Here is a 21936-nt window from a genome sequence, read left to right as displayed (position 1 = left end):
TGGTTCAACAAAATACTGACATGGGGGATGATCCTTTTTACAACTCAGTGATTATTTTTTTTCTTGTTTTCTTACTAACATGTTGGTGTTCTTTCATTTGGATTTACGAAAGCCGTGCGCCATCAGTAGAGGCGAACGGTGAGGCGCAAGGCACATTTCCTTATTTACGACACGGTGCGCCAGTAACAGAGCTCGAATCCCCCATTTACTATAGCGATCTCAGGGCACGGGAGAATACAATCTGTGCGCCACTATGGACATGGTGCACGGCATCTCCAATTCAATATTAACAGATGGAGGTGTCAATATTATGGGGTGATATGAGGAAATTTAGTAACAACTGCCAAAGTAACAAATATGCCCAAAATAGAATGAGAAAGTAAATTTTCAGAGAAAGCCTGCTGTGCCTGCAAGTACGTTTAGAACTGCGTGAAATCAATGTAAGCACTGCGCATGCGCAAGCGGCATTGGGCTTGTTCACATCAGTTTGTTCACTGTGCGCCCAAAATCTTAGTAAATGTTAACCACTTCGCACCTGCGCTATAGCCGAAAGACTGCTTTGCCGGGAGGGCGTCCCTGGACGTCCTCCTGTTTACTTCAGTGATGCGCGCCCCCGTGGGCGCGCATCGGGGAAATTCTGTGCTGGCCGTGTCCCTTGGACACAGCCAGTCACAGATCACTGTAAATGGCCAATCACAGCGGCTGTTTACAGTGAGATCGGAGCTTCCGATGAGAGATGATCTCATATGTAAACATGAGATCATCTCTCATTGTCGGCACTCCCTCCTCACACAGAGACACGGCTGCAGCGGTGAGTGTCAGAAAAAAAAAAAAGGAAAATAAAGTGATCACAGTATTTGTCAGTGCCATCTGTCCCCACTGCCATCTGTCAGTGCCATCTGTCCCCACTGCCATCTGTCCCCAGTGCCACCTGTCAGTGCCATCTGTCCCCAGTGCCATGTATAAGTGCCATCTGTCATCAGTGCCACATATTAGTGCATCTGTCATCAGTGCCATGTATCAATGCCATCTGTCATCAGTGCCACCTGTTACTGTCACGTGCCATCTGTTATCAGTGCCACGTATCAGTGCCATCTGTCATCAGTGTCACTTGTCATCAGTGTCACATATTAGTGTCATCTGTCATCGGTGCCGCATATTATTGCCATCTGTCATCAGTGCCACGTATTAGTGCCACCTGTCATCAGTGCCACATGTCATCAGTGCCATGTATTAGTGCCATCTGTCATCAGTGCCATCTGTCATCAGTGCCACATTTTAGTGCCATCTGTCATCAGTGTCACGTGTCATCAGTCCCACGTATTAGTGCCATCTGTCATCAGTGTCACGTGTCATCAGTGCCATGTATTAATGCATCTGTCATCAGTGCCACATCAGTGTCACGTGTCATCAGTGCCACGTATCAGTGCCATCTGTCATCAGTGCCACGTCAGTGTCACATGTCATTGTCCTGGTGCTCCAGGACCTTCAAAAGTGTAATAGGTAGTCAACAAGTTAGATGTGTAATTTATGCTCCTAGAACACATGATGGTGCTCCCTGCATGTTGGACCTCTCTATGTGGCTAGGCTGTGAAAAAGTCCCACTCATGTGCTATCATAATACTCAGGAGGAATAGCAGAATGTATTTTGGGGCATTATTTGTGGTATACACATGCCATGTGAGAGAAATAACCTATTACAATGACAATTTTGTGGGGAAAAAATCTTCATTTTGCAAAGAATTGTGGGAAAAAATTACATTAAAAAAACTCACCATGCATCTTACTAAATACCTTGGAATGTCTACTTTTAAAAAAGGGGTCATTTGGGGGGTATTTGTACTTTTGCTGACTTGTTCGGGTCGCAAGAAATGAGATAGGCCACGGTACATCAGGTGTGTTCAATTTTTTATGATTTGCACCATAGCTTGTAGACTCTCTAACTTTCACACAGACCAAATAATATCCACTAATTTGGGTTATTTTTACCAAAGATATGTAGCAGTATAAATTGTGGCCAAAATGTATGAAGAAAAATTAATAATTTGCAAAATGTTATCACAGAAACTAAGAAAAATGCGTTTTTTTCAAAATTTTTGGTCTTTTTTTCATTTATAGTGCAAAAAATAAAAAACCCAGAGGTGATCAAATGCCACCTAAAGAAAGCTCTTTTTGTATGAAATATAGGACAAAAAATTCATTTGGGTACAGTATTACATGACTGAATAATTGTCATTCAAAGTGTGAGAGCACTGAAAGCTGAAAATTGGTCTGGGCAGGAGGGGGGGTTTAATTGCCCAGTTGTCAAGTGGTTAAGCAGCGTACATGCAATTGCGTGGGTTGAATGGGCGCACCTCTAAACTTGACAATTTTTTTTTACACTGATTCGCCTTTATGTATTTTTTTAAGGAGATTTGCACACAGGTCATGTTGGCATGTTATGTTACCAACATGTGACATGCACCTTGTTAAAATTATGTAAAAAAAGACTCTCGCTCCTCCTTAAAGGGAATTTAACCTTCCTCCTCTAATGCATATGATTTCCTTGGGTTAGCTTTTGCTTTTAAAGGGGAACTCCACACTCCATTCTCCAATGCTCTTGTCTCCCCCCTCCAATCCCTTGGATTTCCATGGGCTAACTTTTGCTTTTAAAGGGGAACTCCACACTCCACTCCATTCTCAAAAGGCTGTAAGCTGCCTTCACCAATCCAAACCACATCCTTTTTCAGAGCATACAACAGGGCCAGCTAGGAAAGGGTCGAGAAGAGCGATCGCCCTACCCCCTTTTTAACCGAACAAGGCCACATGCACTCAACATAGCTGGCTGCCTTTGGGGCATGTTGGGCTCAGCCCAATACCAACCACAAAGCACCTTGTACCCACTAGTTTAAAGGGGCTTTCTACATTCCATAAAGTCCCCTGTCTGCAGCCCCCCACAACCCCAGCCTAGGGTTGTGTGGAAGAGGCTCTTGTCCCCCTGAATATGGGAACAAGGTGGTTGACTTTTGGGGTGCCCGAGCCTCCTCCTGCGCCCAAGTATCCACCCCCCTTTCATGGGCTGGCTTGCTGTGTGTTTGACTAGGGGTCTGTTAGTGTGTGTGGGAGGGACACAATATTTTTTTAGTTTGGGGTGGTATTTTTCACGTGGGGGTTCTTTTTAAGTCTTAACAGACCCAATAACTAGAATATAAGCCAGCCAAGTGGGGACTAGCAAAATAACAAGTCAGTTCCCATAGATTGCAATGGTATTTGTTGTATAACTTTTGCCCATGTTAGGCTATTTGTTTTCCCCCTGGACCGGGGGGTGTTTGTCCCATCTGTAATTTTGTAGCATGCTGGATGATGTGCTTAATTTTGGGCAGGGGGTGGCTTATTTTCTGCTAGCTGCATTTGGGTTGTTCTGGGCATGCTCAGGGACTTTGTTTTTTTGCTGTGGCTTTTGGTGGGTGAAATGCATTTGGATTGGTCTGGGCATACTCAGGGACTTTGTTTTTGTTTTTTGCTTTTTGTGTGTGAACAGCACTTGGATTTTTCTGGGCATGCTCAGAGAGTGTGTTTTTTGGGTTAGTAATATAAAGGACATCCTTAACAGGTGTACCCACTTTGAAGTTCTGTCTCAGCACTGGGTGAACTTGCATTTTATGTGTTTGCAATTGCCTCATTAGCACACAAACCTATGTTATATAAAGTTTACAGTTAACATGCTTTACCTTGCCTAGCAAAGAGGCAAGATTGTGTGTGAGGCCGGCAAGAGAGTACATTTGGGTGTTTTTATAGAGTTTGTAACACATGTATTTTCTCTTTGTATTTTGTTTGTCATGTCTTTGCAAAACAGGTGTGTTTTAGAGCAAGTATTTTTTTACTTTTGTTTGTTTTGGTGGGGGGGGGATATTTTTCCCTGAAATATTTTTGATGTTGTCAATGTGTGTTGTTTGTAGGTGGTTCGTTTTACTTTGATTTAATTGTCTGTGCTGCATTATTTTGCAAAATCTTCCTCCAAGATGTTGTGACTAATGTTTAAATCCTTACGAGAATGTCCGTTTGTGGGCGCATTCCTTTTAACTCCTGTTAATCTCCTCTGCAAAATGGTCACACCTCAAAACCATATTCTGTTAGTGTCTCAAATTAACATCCATGTGTTTTTTGCTTTCCTTTGCTCTTTTCCAAGTCCTGTTTTGTTGACCTATAACCTTTTGTAGCAAATTTTTATGTTTTATGTGTTTTTTGTTAATTTGTTAATCATTTGTTTTGCAGATGCATGCTCAATTTAAGTAATGCATTTTACTCCCACCCCCCAAGACATTTTCATGCAACAGATTTCCCAGCTGCAGCCTAACTAGGCTGATGGGCATGACAAAACAAAAAAAAGTGTGATTTGTCTAAAAGCTACTTTCCTGGTGCCTTCATGGCAGCAAATGCACGGATTGTGCATATGCTGCCATGGATAGGCACCAGGAAAGGAAAATTAGAGAGTATTAAATTTTCCGTTTTAGCGCAGTGGTTCTTAGCCTCAATACTCAAGTATGTCTCCGTTCCCAGTAGAAGCCTGTTGAGGGGAAACGTGTGTCGGATGGAGCAAGTGGCTGTAATGCCATCACGTTTTATTCATTTTTTTTCCCCATGCAGTAAGAAGGCTCAACCCTCTGCTGCCTGTAAACTATTGCTATTTTTTATCCGTCTCCCTTTGCTGTGCACAATTTGGGGTGTATTTTGCTGTGCAATTTGATTTGACTTTTTGGCTTGCAGTTCTTGGAATGCTGTGTTTTTAATGCTGTGCGCAATTGCTGTGGGGTGATAAGTGACTTTTTATAATAAATTTTATACATCTACACTATGGAGTCTCCCCCGTTTTGTCTTCATTGAGGGGTCTGGACATGTGGAGGATCCAGGGAAGATAATTGATCTCCCCTCCCGCAGTTCTGGAAATCAACACTTGAACCTTAAACAAGTGTTTGTTTGCTGTTCCACTGAAGGAAGAGAGGACAGCTTTCTGGAGTGTTACCCAGGTGGAGATCACAGAAGCCGGCAGGCAAATGCAACAAGCCTTTTAGATCTCTATAATCTGAGATCCAACAGATTCGGTAAGCAAGCATTTTTACTTTGCCTAAAGTGGGAAGATCATCTGTGTGTGTCAAAGCGGAAGATTCATGGTTGATCCACAATACAAGATATCCTCACATGGGCTTTATTGTTTGATATATCACGAGGGTGTATATTTATAAGAAATTTTTTTTTTTTTTTTTTGCAGAGGAACAATTATTAATTTAATTGGTGTGTGAAGTGGGAGCAATTAGATTGCTGAGCACATAGATCAACATAATTTCTTTTTTCACAATAACACTAGTTCTAAAAGGCACATAATTATTTCACAATTCTGAAAAGGATTTCATTTAAATATGTTGGTATTAGGTTACTAGTATATAGAGTAACTTAGTTGCTCTTTTATTTGTGATCTATAAACACTAGGTACAACAATATATCACAATTTTTTTAATTTATTTTTTCACAAAAATAGTGGTAAATCACGTGGATAAAGCTGTTGTATACATTGTATCACGATATATATTCATTGGTGGCGCGCTTGTAATTTTCCATTACTCAAGTACCCCCACCAGGACATGTTTTGGGAATTTATCTTGGCTAAAATAGCTGTCCAAAATACCAAGCCATTGACTCTGATTTAAAGCACCTGTGCAAGATGAAGGCAAACCTGCAAACATGGCCTGTTGGGGGTACTTGAGGACAGGGTTGAGAACCACCGATTTAGCGCACTGAGCTAAAATCTAGCTGAAGACAATCCTATTCTAATTGTGGGCATTTGATGGAAAGCAAGTGAGTGTTAAAACCCCTGCTTGTCTTTTTTTTTTTTTTTTTTTTGGTTGGGCTTACTGTCCCTTTTCTGAAAACTGGCTTCACTTCCTGTCACGTAGCCAATGTCCTTGCCTTGGGGACACACAGGTCAATCTAACTAGTGTCCCTAATTGGCAAATTGCACTCTAGCACTTTGTTGTGTACAACCCAAATTATTAGGTATTTTGGGGTTTATTAAAGGTAAATCCACTCTGCAATACAAGTGTACACTCTGTAAATCTGAGGGAAAGCTCTGGTGATTTTATCATCCAATCATGTAGAAGCAAAGATGCTGTTTTTTTTTTTTTTATTATTATTTTCCTTGCAGGGCCCCCTTGGATCTCCACCAAGTGCACTTGTAGTGCAAAGTGGATTTGCCTTTAGTAAATAAACCCCAGAGTCCAAGATGCCTACATTGGTAACAAGACATTGGTAGAGTTCTACCCTGACTTCCAGTTTGTTATGTGATGGGAAGTGAATAATTTTGAAGGCGAAAATGGCAAAATTTGGAAGGTATCTTTACCCTATCAGGGGTGCAGACATCCCCAAAAACTGACAAGACTTCTAACCCCTCTACACTCTATCCCCGAGCAAAAATAAGAAAGGATTTAATTTAGTTTAACTTTGCAAAGCCACATTCCTAAGTTCAACTGTGATGCATGTCAATGGCCCATTTAGACCTTGTTTAATAGAAAACACCAGTTGCCTTTCACTATAAACATTTGTTAGTCCAGTCCTGGAAATCTGCATCTGCTTTGTGAGCTAGGTCAGCCAAATGCATCTAGATGCATGACCGCTTTGTATGTGAGATGAGCAAGCTGCTGGATGCGCATAGGTATGTACCTGTGGTGACCTGTGTGATTATTTATTTTTACATGGGGTGGTGTTTTGCGTGGGTCATGTGTGTATGTCTAAATCATTTGGCCTCAAAACACACACCTACTTCTTGTGTACAGATTCACTTCTGGGCCAATGTATATTGCTTCCTGCTTCAGTGTGTGTAGATAGATTCTTGTGTCCACCAGCAGAGAGAAGTTGGGTAGATGCCACACTCCCAATTCTGGAGCCATAATAATGGTCTGTGACGGGGTCAGTCCAGTTGTTCAGGAACTAAAATTCCCACCATGCCTAGTCACATCTGTGAATGTCAGAGTTTTACAATGCCTCATGGGATGTGTAGATCCACAACAGCTGAAGAGCCGTAGTCTGAAGATTCCTGATCACTCTAGCATGTCTTTAAGAAAAGGTGGTTTCTCATGTGCCTTGTATAATGCCCAAGAAAAATAGTTTGGAAAATACAAGTGGGTCATGGCATATCTACATTTCAAATGTGGCACTTACGATGGTCATGCACTATGCACTCTGATTGGCCAATCCCTGTACAACTCGATACTTAGGCAAAATGGCAAATAGGAAGACGCACTTGAACAATTAACTCAAATTATAGGGATTCAAACAGGTTCTTGCACTAAATCTAATTTATTTAAGATCTCACTGATTGCAGTGTATGATCACCTTTAAAGATCAAGATCTGAAAATATAAATTTATTGGGTTTAGAAACACTTCTCTGTTCTTTGTAATGTACTGAAAGTTTTGGGTGAAAAAAAAAACACACTTCAAAGATATTAGAAGTGATAGGGATGAGATTAGCATCAAAAAGGTTAATTAACTGAGAACACCTACTAATTGCCTAACAAGACACATGCAATTAGATGAAATTAACCAATTAACCAATTGTATTGGGCGTGCGCTATTATCAATGAGAAAACAACAGTTACCCTAGCACCAATTGCAGTTTACAAATGCGGGTATTTTCTATCACCATTTGCGCATCAAAGTGCACCTGTTTGTATGTTCAATTAATTACTTTTCCAGCGCTCCAATTTATGTATGAACTGGTGCAGTCCCTTCTTCTTAGTAAATCACCCCCCATGTCTTTCTTCACTTCAGGCAGCAAAGCAACAAAATTTTTTTTTTTTTTTCAAGGGGGGGGGTGATTCTTTTATATACCCACTGCAAGTGAAGAACACGTTAGAAACTTCAGTAGAGGTACTTCCGAAGTGTACATAAAAACTAGAGATTGATGTTCTTTTCAATGATCATATCCCATACTGACTAATGATGTCACAATATACAGTAGTATCAATTTTTTCAGAAAAGCCGTAGCTTGCATTATTTAAAAAAAAAAAAAAACCTGTTCTTGAGCTCGTCAGTGACTTTGTCCAGGCTGAGATGTGTCATGGTCTTCTGCGAGGAGGAAGAGACATTTCCTCAGTCACCCCACCCCCAGTGATCAGACTGCAACACTGTAACCTTATAACTAATCACAAGCTAAGAGGCTGAAGCAGGGACTGATCAGGGTCAGACATGTGAACACAGCCAAGAAGTGAACAGACACTAGGATTTTGTCATCTCCATGCAAGCATCTCAGTTGAAGTGGATACTGACTCTGGATGATGGTTGAACAAGGCTGGCTTAGATGTAGGCATTGACAAGTGGAGTACCATGAGCTCCATAAAAGGCACTAAATACCTAAAGTGTCACAATGACATTACCTGGCATGCATGCTCTGATCACAAAGACATACACATGATGCTAGATCCATTTTAAATGTTATGCTGCTTTAGCCATGATGAGTATTAGCAAAAACATGTTACATTATGAAAATATTAAAACACAAACTACTCTCCAGCCATTGAAAAGAAAAAAAAAAGTTATTAACCCTTTCACCATGTGCTCATTACTGAAGATGCCAAGGTCCAATCAGTTAAGAGAAAAAAAACTACAGTTTTGAAATTCCTGCTCTAGAGGGCAGTGTTTATCATTTTATTTTCAAAAATTTTCTAGTGTCTTATGTTCTTTGTTGCAGATTAAAATTCGTAACCTGTGCATCGGTTGTAGCTTGTGTACACAGAAGATAAAAAGAGAGCGAACATAATCCCTAAGACTTTTTTTTTTTTTTTCCTTTTAAACAGAAACGTTATTCACCTGTAAACAGATCAAGTAATAAAACTTGTAAAGTACATGAAGTGGAGTAATGAGGTAAAGAAATTTCAGATTATCTGAAACAAAACTCCATAGCACCAAAGCAAAATTATTCAGAGGATAAAAACGCCATAAGAATGCAGTCAATTTCTGTTATAAATGCAAACTTTTCAAAAAAGAGGAAGACAAATTTTCAAAATGTGAAAAACAAAATGTCCATAACAAGTTTAAAATCCAGGTAAATGGTACAGTCTCATCATAAACTTCCTGCTGCACCCGGTTTAATACACAAACGGTACCAGGATTTTTCGCGATTTGGGATAGTTGTCAAATTTCTCAAGATACCATCTGAAAGACACAAAAACAAGCGAGCTTAAGTAATAATAAAAAAAAAACCAAAAACAAAAAAAAGCCACTGGATGATAAACAGAGCACAACGTACAATACACACAACATACAAGAAACACAACAGCTAGCATGGTACTACTCAGCTTGCACCATGATGCATTTGTCATGGCTCATAGGAGATAAAGAAAATTGTAATTTTTTTTTTTGTTAATTTAAAACTTACTTCAAATCTAGAGCTCACAGTCTATTGTCTCAACTAAAGCCACATTTGTACAAGAAAACACAGCAGAATGTTACTTTGTGGATGGTGGGAGGAAAGCAGAGCGCCTTAGCCCCGGTTCACACAGGGGCGACTTGTGACAAGTCGCCCCTGACAAGTCGCCTCCCGTTCTGTACAATGGAACCGTTCTAATAGGAGTGACGCAAGTCGCTCCGACTTAGAAAAAGGTTCCTGTACTACTTTGGGGGCGACTTGCATAGACTTCTATACAGAAGTCGTTTTGCAAGTCGCCGTGGCAGTCGTGTGCAGGTCGCCTCGGTGAGGCGACCTGCAAGTCGTGCCACCCCTGTGTGAACCGGGGCTAGGATATCAATAGATTACAAAAAAGAGAGAATATACAATATACACACTCAGCGGCTACTGTATTAGACACCTGATCACTAATACAAATAGCAAGTCCTGTGGCTTCAATTTATTATATGCAGACAAAATTAAGCAGTTCAATTCTACTAAACAGCATGGGGTATGATGCAGGATTTGAATGACGATGATAGAACGGCTGTTGCCATTGCTGGTGAAAGATGTGGTGGTTGCAGCATCTGAGCCTGAAGACCTGAGGTGGGCACTAGTTTTGTGTTAATAAGGAGGTCAAAATGTGAATAGTCAGGTTTATTTAAAGCGGAGTTCCACCCAAAAGTGGAACTTCCACTCATTTGTCTTGTCTCCTCTCAGGGGAGACAGGTATCCTGTTCCCACTTCCGGGAGTCAGGCCCGTGACATCACAGCAGGGCTCCCTCCTCCTTCTGTTGCCAGGCCAGTAGGCGAAAAGAGCGGGGCCTCGCCCATGAGTAGGGTTCCCGGCGTGAAGCAATGGCGGCGGCAGCACCCGACAGCTGATGGAAACATCAGCTGCGGTGCCGACATCGCTGGACTGCAGGACAGGTAAGTGTCCTATTGTTAAAAGCCAGCAGCTGCAGTACGTGTAGCTGCTGGCTTTTAATTTTTTTTTTTTGGGGCGGAACACCGCTCTAAGCACAGAACAATTCAGATAATTAATCTGTACATTAATGGTGTGCAAAAGTCCATGAATTCATACACAACACACTAAACCTTGAATAAGGGTTCACACCCGTGCACTGCAGTTTGAGTACAGTGCGACAGTATCTCATTTTACACACGGTTTTAGGTGTGCTCCCATTGACTTCTATTAGACCGTGCAAGCGTTTCCATGAAAGTGTATCAAAGTCCTGCATGTTGCATCTTTGATGCGCAGTCAGAAAATGGACGGTCTAATAAAAGTCAACGGAAGTACACCTAGAACCAATGGAAAAATGTGTGTACCATAGCGCTGTACCCAAACAGCAAGCACCACTGTGTACCTGGCCTAAAACCCCAGACAGCAGCAGGAAACCATGCCAGCTTCTGTGGGCTAAGAAAAGTAAAATTAGGCTAAGCCCAGGTTCACACTACTGCGATTACAGACATTGTATGCGATTCGCATCCGCACCTGTGGTGCCGATCACATGCGATGTCTGTGAGATGCAAGTTTAGCCATACAGTGTATAGATTCGCAGGAAAAAAAAAAGTGCAGGGACTTTTCCCCGCACTGAAATTGGATCGCATGGGTGTTCTCACCTATGCGATCCGATTCCTGTGCGAGTTCACAATTTGCACTGCGCTCTGTGAACCGATCTGGGAGTGTCATTAACAATGTAATGACACCCACAGTGGTTCGCAGAAGGGAGCGTGAACTGCCTGCGGGAGAGATGCAATGCGGGAACCAGCGCTGTGAACCTAGGCTAAATCAGGCACAGATCACAAACACTGGAGGATTAAAGACTGAAAACACCTTGCTAAATGCTCCAACATGCAGATAGCTGTGTAAAGATTTGGCGTGTACACAGCATGATTCTTTGAGCAAAAATGTTTGTATCTAAACATGTACAGAACGGAAAAATGTGTTTAGTTTTGGATAGATTAGTTATTTTACTAATTTAAATTTCATTATGGAATTTGTTTAGTTTGATATCGGAATTAATTTAGTTTCATTTTGAATTTGGTAGAAAATTATTAAAGAAAACTAATTAACGAATTCCAACTTTTCAGAATGATTAGAATTCTGTGTGAAGAAACAGCTGGTTGTTAAGCTGCGGGCCGAGAAGCCGGCAGCCCATGTCGTTAACGACCATGACTCATCTGCCTGCTGACTTTCCCATGACAGGTGAATGTAAAGAAAACAATGCCGGCAATAAAAAGATGTTTTAAAAAAAACAAAAACAACCAGCGTGGCCCCCCCCCAGTCCATACCAGGTCCTTCAGATCTGGTATGGATTATGAAAGCCAAAATTTTAAAAAGACTGCGTGAGGTCCCCCCCAAAATCCATACCAAACCCTTATCCGGGCATGTCAGAAAAGGGTGGGGGGATGCTCTCCCTCCTCCTGAACTATACCAGGCCACATGCCCTCAACATGGGGGGGGGGGTACTTTGAGGCAGGGGGAGGACACAAACTAATATGCTAGACTTTCCTTACGTTTTTGAAACTAAAACAAAACTAAACTAATTCAGAAACCAAACTAAATGAATTCCATAACGAATCCACTTGCCCTCAACATGAAAGGTGGGCTCTACCCCCTGCCCCAAAGCACCTTGTCCCCATGTTGATGGCAACAAGGCCTCTTCCCGACAACCCTGGGCTGTGGTTGTCGGAGTCTGCAGACGGGGGGGCTTATCAGAATCTGGAAGCCCACTTAAACAAGGAGGCTGCTAGATACAACCCCATGTCATTGAGTATGGGGTACCCATTCACCAAAAAAGTGTCAAAAAGTAATAAAACACAAGAGTCAATCATGCCGCCCACCCATCCGAAGAAAAAAAAAATGCTCCTCCTCCTGGGAGGCCTCCTGCCAAATGCCTGCTGTGCACTTTGACATTTCTTACATAGGTAAGAGCGGTGGCCCCGCCCGTTCTGACATCACAGACCCAGCATGCACCAGTCTGTGACGTCAGAAGAGGCAGTGCCACTGGGTGATGTAGGCAGGTGGTCCCGCCCCTTACCTATATAAGACATGTCAAAGTGCAGAGCAGGCATTCGGTGGGAGGCCTCCCAGGAGGCGGAGTGTTTTGTTTGTTTTTTGGGTCGGTGTGATTAACAATGGATTTACATCGAGGGACACCAATTTTTATTTTTTAATAAAGGAATTGTCAAAAACTCGTCTCTTGTGTTTATTACTTTTTGACACTTTTTTTGGTGAATTGGTACCTATATAAGAAATGTCAAAGTGCAAAGCAGGCATTCGGCGGGAGGCTTCCCAGGGGGCGGAGCATTTTTGATTTTTTTTGGATGGGTGGACGGCGTGATTGACTCTTGTGTTTATTACTTTGACACTTTTTTTGGTGAATGTACCATGTAGCCCATACTCATTCACATAGGGATGGGCCGGATTCACTTGGGGGGGGCTGGGATCTGGGGGCCCCCCCTTGTTATAGGAGAAAAAAAAATGGAGGAATGTACCCCAGGGATTGTATGGGCAGGGGATGTACCAGTAGAAAAGTAGAAGAGATAGTAAACCAAATATGAAAAAAGTAGCAAAATTTTATTTTACAAACATATTACATATAAAATCTTGATAGTAAAAGCAAGACCAAAATATGGTTGAATTACAACATATATACAGATGACATCTGAGGCATACGAGAGGTCTCACAATAAGAGGCCAAATCATTTATAAGAGTAACAGGAAGCCCAACATGTTATAATTTGTTGCATTCCTTCTTCAGGGATAATTAAAAGGTAAGCTGTATCATCTAATGTAAAGATAAATGAGTAAAAATAAAATGTAAAATAATGTATGAGCATATTATTGGAAAAAGGAGATAGCATGGAAAAGAATTACAGGGCCGATCAAAATTTATAGATTATAGCGAATACTCACAGAAAAAAAATTGAGCCATGCATGAGTGTTAGAAACCACTTTTGTGCAGGGATCCACGTCACCCCAAGATTCCAACATCCGTATTAGTACCACGTCATGTTGCAAATGATAGAGGGTTGGTTAAATTCTTCAAATTATGCAGAGTAAAGGAAGATGTTGTGTGCTAATGACGGGGATAGGGTGGGAAAAAAGGGGAAATGGGTGGTGCAGGAAGCGCAGCTGTTGCCTGAGAAATCCAAAAGGATCGGGTAAAACCAGCAGGGAAGAGATCCCCTAAACAATGGAGATAAATAATTTTATTTATGTTTATACTATTTATTTTATTTGGAGCACATCAGCTAGGAATATCCTCCCCTTTCTTTCTCTGCAAGATATACACTTGCAGAGAAAGTGTTTGTATATTGTAGGAGATTTCCTAAAATAATTAATGTTTATACGATCTCCATTGTTTAGGGCAGGGGCCTCAAACTGGCGGCCCTCCAGCTGTTGCAGAACTACAATTTCCATGAGGCATTGCAAGCCTGACAGTTACAAGCATGACTCCTACAGGCAGAGGCATGATGGGACTTGAAGTTTCACAACAGCTGGAGGGCCACCAGTTTGAGATCCCTGGTTAAGGGGATCTCTTCCCTGCTGGTTTTACCCGATCCTTGTGGATTTCGCAGGCAACAGCTGCGCTTCCTGCACCACCGATTTCCCCTTTTTTTTCCCACCCTATCCCCGTCATTAGCTCACAACATCTTCCTTTACTCTGCATAATTTGAGGAACTGAACCAACCCTCTATCATTTGCAACATGACATGGTACTAATACGGATCTTGGAATCTTGGGGTGACGTGGATCCCTGCACAAAAGTGGTTTCTAACACGCATGCATGGCTCAATTTTTTTTCTGTGAGTATTCTCTATAAATTTTGACCCTGTAATTCTTTTCCATGCTATCTCCTCTTTACAATAATAAGCTCATATATATTACAATTTTTACTCATTTATATTTTCATTAGATAATACAGCTTACCTTTTAATTACCCGTGAAGAAGGAACGCAACAAATTATTGCGTAACATGTTGGGCTTCCTGTAACTCATATGAACGATCTGGCCTCTTATTGTGAGACCTCTCGTATGCCTCAGATGTCAGCTGTATATATGTTGTAATTCAACCATATTTTGGTCTTGCTTTTACTACCAAGATTTTAAATGTAACATGTTTGTAAAAAAAAAAGTTGCTACTTTTTCAGATATGGTTTACTATCTCTTCTACATTTCTACTGGTACCATCCCCTGCCCATAAAATCCTTGGGGCACATTCCTCCATTTTTTTCTCCAATATTTTGGGATATGGTCCCTATTTTTATACTTTAGGTAGCAATCTATCATTATTCCCCTTGTTAAAGGGGGCTTCTAGATACCGATAAACCCCCTGCCCGCATACCACAATTGCACACAGAAGGGTTTTTTTTTAACCTTCATGCATGCATGAAGGTAATAAAGCTTCAGCCTTTAGAAGCTCTTTAGGAACAGTACAAGCCTGGCAAATTTTGTGAATATATAGAACATTCTCATAGAATATAAAGACCTACCCATTGCTGATAGCTTGAACCAAAAGCATTTAAGGCCTGAGGGATTCTCTAAGTTGCAGCAGTAATTGGGAGATATTTAAAGGGCCTGGTGTTGGTTGTAGGAAGGTTCTACCTAGATGTTTTTGAAATTGAGGAGGGCTGATTTGGCCATAGCTAGTTTAGTCGGGTATGGTGTTGTAGGTAACATGAAGAAGTTGTCCCATTTCACAGGGGTCTGTTGTGGCTGTAGGTTACAGTAGAAGTGGGTGTAATGTAAGAGGCTTGGTTTGGCCATAGGTTTCCCAGTAAGTCACTGAAGTGAATAAAAATTTTAAATGGTTATGATTCCAGTTTAACATTTGACACATTTAGGAGTTGGTGTTAGTAACACAACCAAGGTCTGGCAGAGTGTTGCAGGTTATACTGCCTGCAGTTCCACTTTTGAAGTGGAAGGGACACTTCTTCCTGCCAAAAAAATACAATTAAGGCATTTGTTCTTTTTCACAGGTGCGGTTTTTGGCTTCAGTTTTTTTTTTTTTTTTTTGCAGCCAGTAAACTCCCCAGCATGTTAACCTATGTGTCCATGCACACATAGGGTGTTATCAGCAGTTTTTGGCAGGGGTGTTTTCTGGCTGGAAAAACCCCCCAGAACTAGTGGGTTGTAAGAGGAGTTTTTCAGATGTAAAAACACTCCAACTCTGATAAAAGCTTAAAAACGCTGAAAAGAAATGTGGCTATTCTGCATTTATCAATGTTTTTGAGACATACAGTATGCATTTATGGGAGTATTTTTTTTTTTTTTAGCAAAACTAAAGTAGTAAAGAACGCTACTGCAAAACTCTATAGCTACAGCTTTCTGCAGCTAGCGCTCCTGACCTTTTTACAACATCCAGGATGCATGAGGCCTCAGGCTTATGGCTAACAGATGTACAGCTCAAATACTGGTAAACATGAGGTGCTGAATCCAAACAAAATGCAAAAGGGTCTGTGGTGCAAAAAAATTGTTCAGTATAGCATATGGTGGAGTTCATGATGTTCGTAGTCATGCTGCAAGTTTCAAGCACAAGTCTATTGCTGCAGCTAGGCAAGCAAACTCTGCAATTGTTAAGTTTGCTAAAAAACACCAGATGCAGCAGTGTTGGCTCATAAAAGAAGAACTTGTTTAACGGAGTTAAAAAATAGTTTATTGCACAAAAAAATAAATAAATAAAATAATATGACCACTTTTTTTCTAGATGATCTTACTGATAGCATGGATGACTAGTTTCAGCCAGTTGGAATCCAAAATTGCAAAATCCCTCAGTTGTAAGCATACCAAAAGATCCATGCTAATTAAAAAAGTCATTGCCAAATTCAAAAAGAGGTGTTGTGTCAAAAACTTGTATGCTGTCACTTTTCACTACTGAATGAAACTACAGACATATCAACAACCCAAAAAATTAGCCATGGTTGTCATTTACTTTGATGCTGCTAGAAAATTCAGTATCATTTCTTCCACCTTGTTGACCTCACTGAGGTTTAAGCTGATGCCAAATTTGAGCAGATTAAGCAGTTTTCTGGTAGATGGTATTCCTCTGAAAAGCTGATAGGTGGGAATGGTGCTGCGCTAATCCTAAAAAGGACTCTAATAGATAAGTGCAGGCCTACTCAGTATCCTAAGGTGGGGGACTTATCCCTTGCCCTCACTAAAGCATACGACGGTGGTCTCAAACACAATAAAATGTACTGACAATATATGCATATAAAAATTAAGAAGTCAGGCCCCCCTAAATGGTCCTAAATGAGACTATACATTAAATATCAGCATAAGTGTGTGCAGTGAGAAAATGTCCAAACGAATTATATCCAAAATAAATTATAATGAAAAGTGCAATGTGGCAGTGAATGTCCCAATAATTACACGATATATGTGACAAAAGGAATACAAATGTCCAGTGCCAATACTAAGTGCTCAAAATTGTATACAAGCAATGTTATGATTAAATCAACCGTGATTCATGCAGCTAAATATATTGCTAAAAAATACATAGCATTAAGGCGAATAGAGCCAAATGGTACAATGTTACAATGAATGTCCAAAGTGATCATAGTAAATGTGCAACGTGCAGTAAGGTGTCCAGCGCCAACAGGGGGTGCTCACAGTTATAAAAACAATATTATGGTTCAGTAAAAGTGACTTGGTGCAGCAGTAAACAACTCCAATGCTTCATTGGTGATGGCAGACAATTAAACCGTGCAGGCAGCAGCTGGATTTTAGCATCACTTGCTTAGAAGAGTGGTGAATGTGAATGTGAATCTGAGGTCCGAGAGTGGGAGCCGTAGGGGAGGTCTCTCTCTGCACTTCGGGCTCAAAACCTACCAGCGAGTACTTCTGCCCCCTCCAGACACGAGACTTGGATCCGTCCGGACAGGAGACGCTGAAAGTATCAGCTGTTGTGGACGCTATCTTCACACGGTCCCTGCAGAGAGCGAAATCTGCATGCTCGTAAGACCTCACTATTAGGAGGTTCACCATCGAGGGTAAGGGTCCACCTTTATCATTTTCTTTTTTGATTCACTGCAAGTGGGAATCACGTCTATTCATCCTTCTTTCCCTTCTTCAATCATACGGATGATGGTCGGATGGAATTTGGATAGGGTTTCCTTATGCTGATGAACTTTCTCTTCATAGTTTCACTTTATGGACTATGGTCACTAATTTTTTAGGAAAATATTAATTCACCATTTCACCATTTACAGATATCTTTATTAGTGTCACATTTAATCTTGATTGATCTTTAATGGTTGTGTTTTTCATTTTCCATATGAGTGTTTGGCACATCAGTGCACACTTCACATATCAATTAATATTGTACCAGATATTTTTTATTTTGTTTTCCTCTTTTTTTTTTTTAATTTTTAATTTTAAAACAATTTCTTTAGACCTTGTTTCATACAAGTTTGATTTATCACTTTATTTTTCAATTTATTTTTACATATATATTTTTACTGTATTTATCACTTGTGCATACAGATTGTAAGCGCACTTTTTCACAAATTTTTTGGATTATTTCACACGGATATTGGTGTTTTATTAGTGCAGCTATCTTTCTGTTCTTTATTCAGGCTCTCTAGCGCGGTTTTCCAAACTAGTACAATTTTGCGCAAACCAAATCAATATAAGCTTGTTGCGATTTTTTTTTTTTTTTTTTTAACAAAAATATGTAGAAGAAGAAGAATACATATCGGTCTAAACTGAGGAAACATATGTTTAAAAAAAAAAAAAAAATTGGATATTTAATATAGCAAAAAGTAAAAAATATTGTGTTTTTTTTTTTTTTTTAAACTTGTCGCTCTTCTTTTGTTTATAAGAAATAAAAACCGCAGGGATGATCAAATATCACCAAAAGAAAGCTCTATTTGTGAGAAAAAAAAAAAGATTTTTATTTCATATGAGTACAGTGTTGCATGACTGCGCAATTCTCATTCAAAGTGTGACAGCACTGAAAGCTGAAAAATTGCTTGGGCAGGAAGGGGGTGAAAGTGCACTGTATTGAGGTGGTTAAGAACTGGGTTATGTAAACTTTTGATCACGGTCAATTGGGTAGTTTGTTGCCATTATGATTTAAAAAGAGTGAACACAGTGGATTGATAATAAATGGCTTCTGCCAAACAATAACCATGCGTGAAAGAAAAGCTTGTGTTATCATTCATAGTCTCTGAAAAATGACCAAGAAATCATAAATTCTGCCAGGGTATGTAAACTTATGGGCACAACTGTACATACAGTTATATACATACATACTGGATTCCTAACTCATGGGACTGTACAATTTAGGAAAAAAGGAATAATTTGTTTCTAATGTCATAGCATTTACAATGGTTTTAACCACTTGCCGACTGTCGCATACATTTACCACAGCACAATGGCACCGCTGTGCGAAATCCTGTAGCTGTATGGGGCGCGCTCTCACTGCCAGGGGGCGCGCCCGTGCGCCCCCGCCATGCTTGCAACCACTGGATTGGTTTTGGAACCTATCAATCTTCAGGTCCAGACCAATGATTTATGGCCTGGACCTACAGATTGGTTCTGGCGCATGAAAGCCTGTAAACACAGGCAGGGGAAGTGATGTCATCTCCCCTTGTGGAACGCTTTTCGTTCCAGAGAGAGAAGAAAGAACATCTCATAGTAAGTTGCACCAACACTACACTAAAACCAGTGCACGTAGGTACAATTGTCACCCCCTGATCACCCCCCAGTTAACCCCTTCACTCCCTGTCAGTTTCACCCAGTGCAGTTTTCAGATTTTTCACTTATTACTGTACTGGTGTCATTTGTGACACTAATCAGCGTTAGGGCAGTTAGTGGTAGACCCAGGTAGCTTTAGGGTACCCCCCTAATAAAGGTTTAACCCCTTGATCACACCCTGTCAACAGTGATCACCATATTAGTGTTATGGGTGACGCTGGTTAGTTAGTTATTTTTTTATAGCATCAGGGTACCCGCAATTTATTACCTAAATAAAAGGTGTAACCCCCTGATCACCCGGCGGGTGGTATCAGTTAGGTTTTAGCGTCAGTTAGGGTCTGCATCGCCCCAGGCAGTGTCAGATTGGTGCCAGTAGCGCTAACACCCTCACACACACACACACCATACACCTCCCTTAGTAGTATAGTGTCTGAATGGATCAATATCTGATCAGATCTATACTACCCTCCCCAGTAGTTTAGGGTTCTCAAAAACGCAGTGTTAGCAGGATCAGCCCAGATACCTGCTAGCATTTGCTTTTTGCCCCTCCGCCCAGCCCAGCATCAATCGATCACTGTCACTTACAAAACACATAACTGCGTCAGGCCTGATCCCTACGAACGCTCATGACGCGTACACATGACCGGACTTTTTGGCAGCAAAGGTCCGACGGAACGAATCCGTCGGACAATTCGATCGTGTGTGGGCTTCATCGGACCTTTTCTGTCTAAAAAAATCTGACGGACCTTAGAAATAGAACAAGTTTCAAAATCTTTCCGACGGACTCGATTCCTATCGAAAAATCCGTTCGTCTGTATGCTAGTCTGACGGACCAAGAACAACGCAAGGGCAGCTATTGGCTACTGGCTATGAACTTCCTTATTCTAGTCTGGTCGTACCTCATCACGTACGAAATGATCGGACTTTGGTGTGATCGTGTGTAGGCAAGTCAGTTTCGTTGGAACTCCGTCAGAACTCTGTCGAAAAGTCCTTCGGTCTTTGGTCCGGCGAGAAGTCCGCTCGTGTGTACGCGGCATACGTTTTTTTTTTTTGGTAGCGTTTGAAGCAGTCGCTGACAGTCAGGTGCTCTTTTTTTTCCTGTGAGTCTCACTAGTTGTACCAGTAAATTTAGAGGCCAAAATGTCCAATGGAAGGTACACTAGTGAAAAGGCCTACATGTTTCTGAGCGTGACAGATGAGAGTGAAGAGGAAGTCACCCATCTGTCAGATTCAGGCTCAGAATACGATCCTGTAGATAGCAGCGGCACCCTGACAGATAGCTCTGACGACGGAGTAGTGGTTCCTGCCAAGGTCAGGTGTACCCGACCCCGTTCTGCTGCTGTTGAGGTGCAAGAACCACAGGGCTCTCGTATGGAGCAGAGAGCCAGTACTAGTGCCGCTCATCCTTCTGGTGAACTGGCAAGCACCAGCGGCCTAGTACATCTTGGTTGTAGTCAAACCAGCACTGCAGTATCACATGGTGACATGGCGAGCCCCATAAGTGCAGTTCAAGCTGTTGAGGTGGCTAGCACAACTAGTGTCCCGCTGCCACCAAGAAGACAAAGACAGGCCCCTTCGGGCTCATAGTGCCCCTCCTGCTGCATTTGCCAATCCGAATTGGGAGCCCACCACTTCTGCAGCACCCGTACTTCTCCCATTCACTGGCCAACCTGGAATTCAGGTGGAAACAGTTGATTTTACGTCACTTGATTTTTATTCGATGTTTTTTTTTTTTTTTTTTACGGAAGACCTCTATAGATCTATTGTGGATCAAAGCAATTTGTATGCTGGTCAATTCATCGCCGCTAATCCTCAGTTGACCCTTGCCAGAGATTGGAGACCTATCACGGTCTCCGAGTTTAAGACCTTCCTGGGCCTATCCCTCCTCATGGGCATAACTAAAAAAAAAAAGTGAGTTGCGGTCATATTGGTCCACTGACCTAATTCACCATATGCCCATGTTCTCTGCTTGCATGACCAGGACACGATACAAGCAGATCTTGCGGTTCATGCATTTCAATGACCATGAACTCTGTCATCCTCGGGGTGACCCTGAATACAATTGGCTCTACAAAATTCAGCCCCCCAAACAGTATCTTCCCAGCAAGCGTGCCAGATATGGGGTCAAGATGTATAAGCTCTGTGACAGGGCAACAGGCTATACATATAGTTTTATGGTTTACGAGGAAAGAGATAGTTACGTAGAGCCAGAGAACTGCCCAGACTACATAGGGAGTGCTGGTAAGATTGTGTGGGACTTGGTGTCACCCTTATTCAGAAAGGGGTACCACTTGTATGTGGACAATTATTACACAAGTGTGCCACTTTTTAGTAATTTGTTTGATCATGGAATTGGCGCATGTAGCACCGTGCGATCTAATTGCCGAGGCTTACCCCAGCCGCTTGTAGATTCCCATCTTTGGCTGGGGGAGAGAGCCTGCTTGAGATGTAATAATTTGCTTGCTGTGAAGTGGAGGGATAATAAGAATGTTTTCATTCTGTCCTCCCTTCACGCAGACAGGACGGTCCAAATACAAACCGTGACTGGTGTTGTGGAGAAACCCCTCTATGTCCGCGAATACAACCTTAATATGGGAGGGGTGGACCTCAACGACCGGTTGATGGCGCCGCACTTAATTGCCCGTAATCCCAGATACTGGTATAAAAAAAAGTGCCAGTATACTTATTCCAATTGGCTCTGCTGAAAGCTTATGTGCTATACAAAGCTTCAGGACGAACTGGATGCTTCCTTAAATTCCTGGAAGAGATCATCACAGCCCTTTTGTTTCCAGACGGTGCTGTGGCCCAACT

At 41.5% G+C, this 21936-nt stretch overlaps 1 protein-coding gene across 1 annotated transcript in view; it reads right to left on the bottom strand.

The window, feature by feature from the left end:
• Nucleotides 1-5477: 5477 nt before the first annotated feature.
• The window catches only part of SRD5A1 (steroid 5 alpha-reductase 1), a 78233-nt gene continuing 61774 nt past the window's right edge, over nucleotides 5478-21936 (bottom strand). Inside the window, exon 5 of the mRNA XM_073630840.1 lies at nucleotides 5478-9184. Coding sequence (XP_073486941.1) covers nucleotides 9118-9184 — 67 coding nt within the window. The 3' untranslated portion in view covers nucleotides 5478-9117. The remainder of the gene's footprint in view (nucleotides 9185-21936) is intronic.

The sequence above is a fragment of the Aquarana catesbeiana genome, linkage group LG05 (assembly GCF_042186555.1).
Source record: "Aquarana catesbeiana isolate 2022-GZ linkage group LG05, ASM4218655v1, whole genome shotgun sequence".
In the NCBI taxonomy this organism is placed as follows: Eukaryota; Metazoa; Chordata; class Amphibia; order Anura; family Ranidae; genus Aquarana; species Aquarana catesbeiana.
This window is presented reverse-complemented; position numbering and strand designations above follow the sequence as displayed.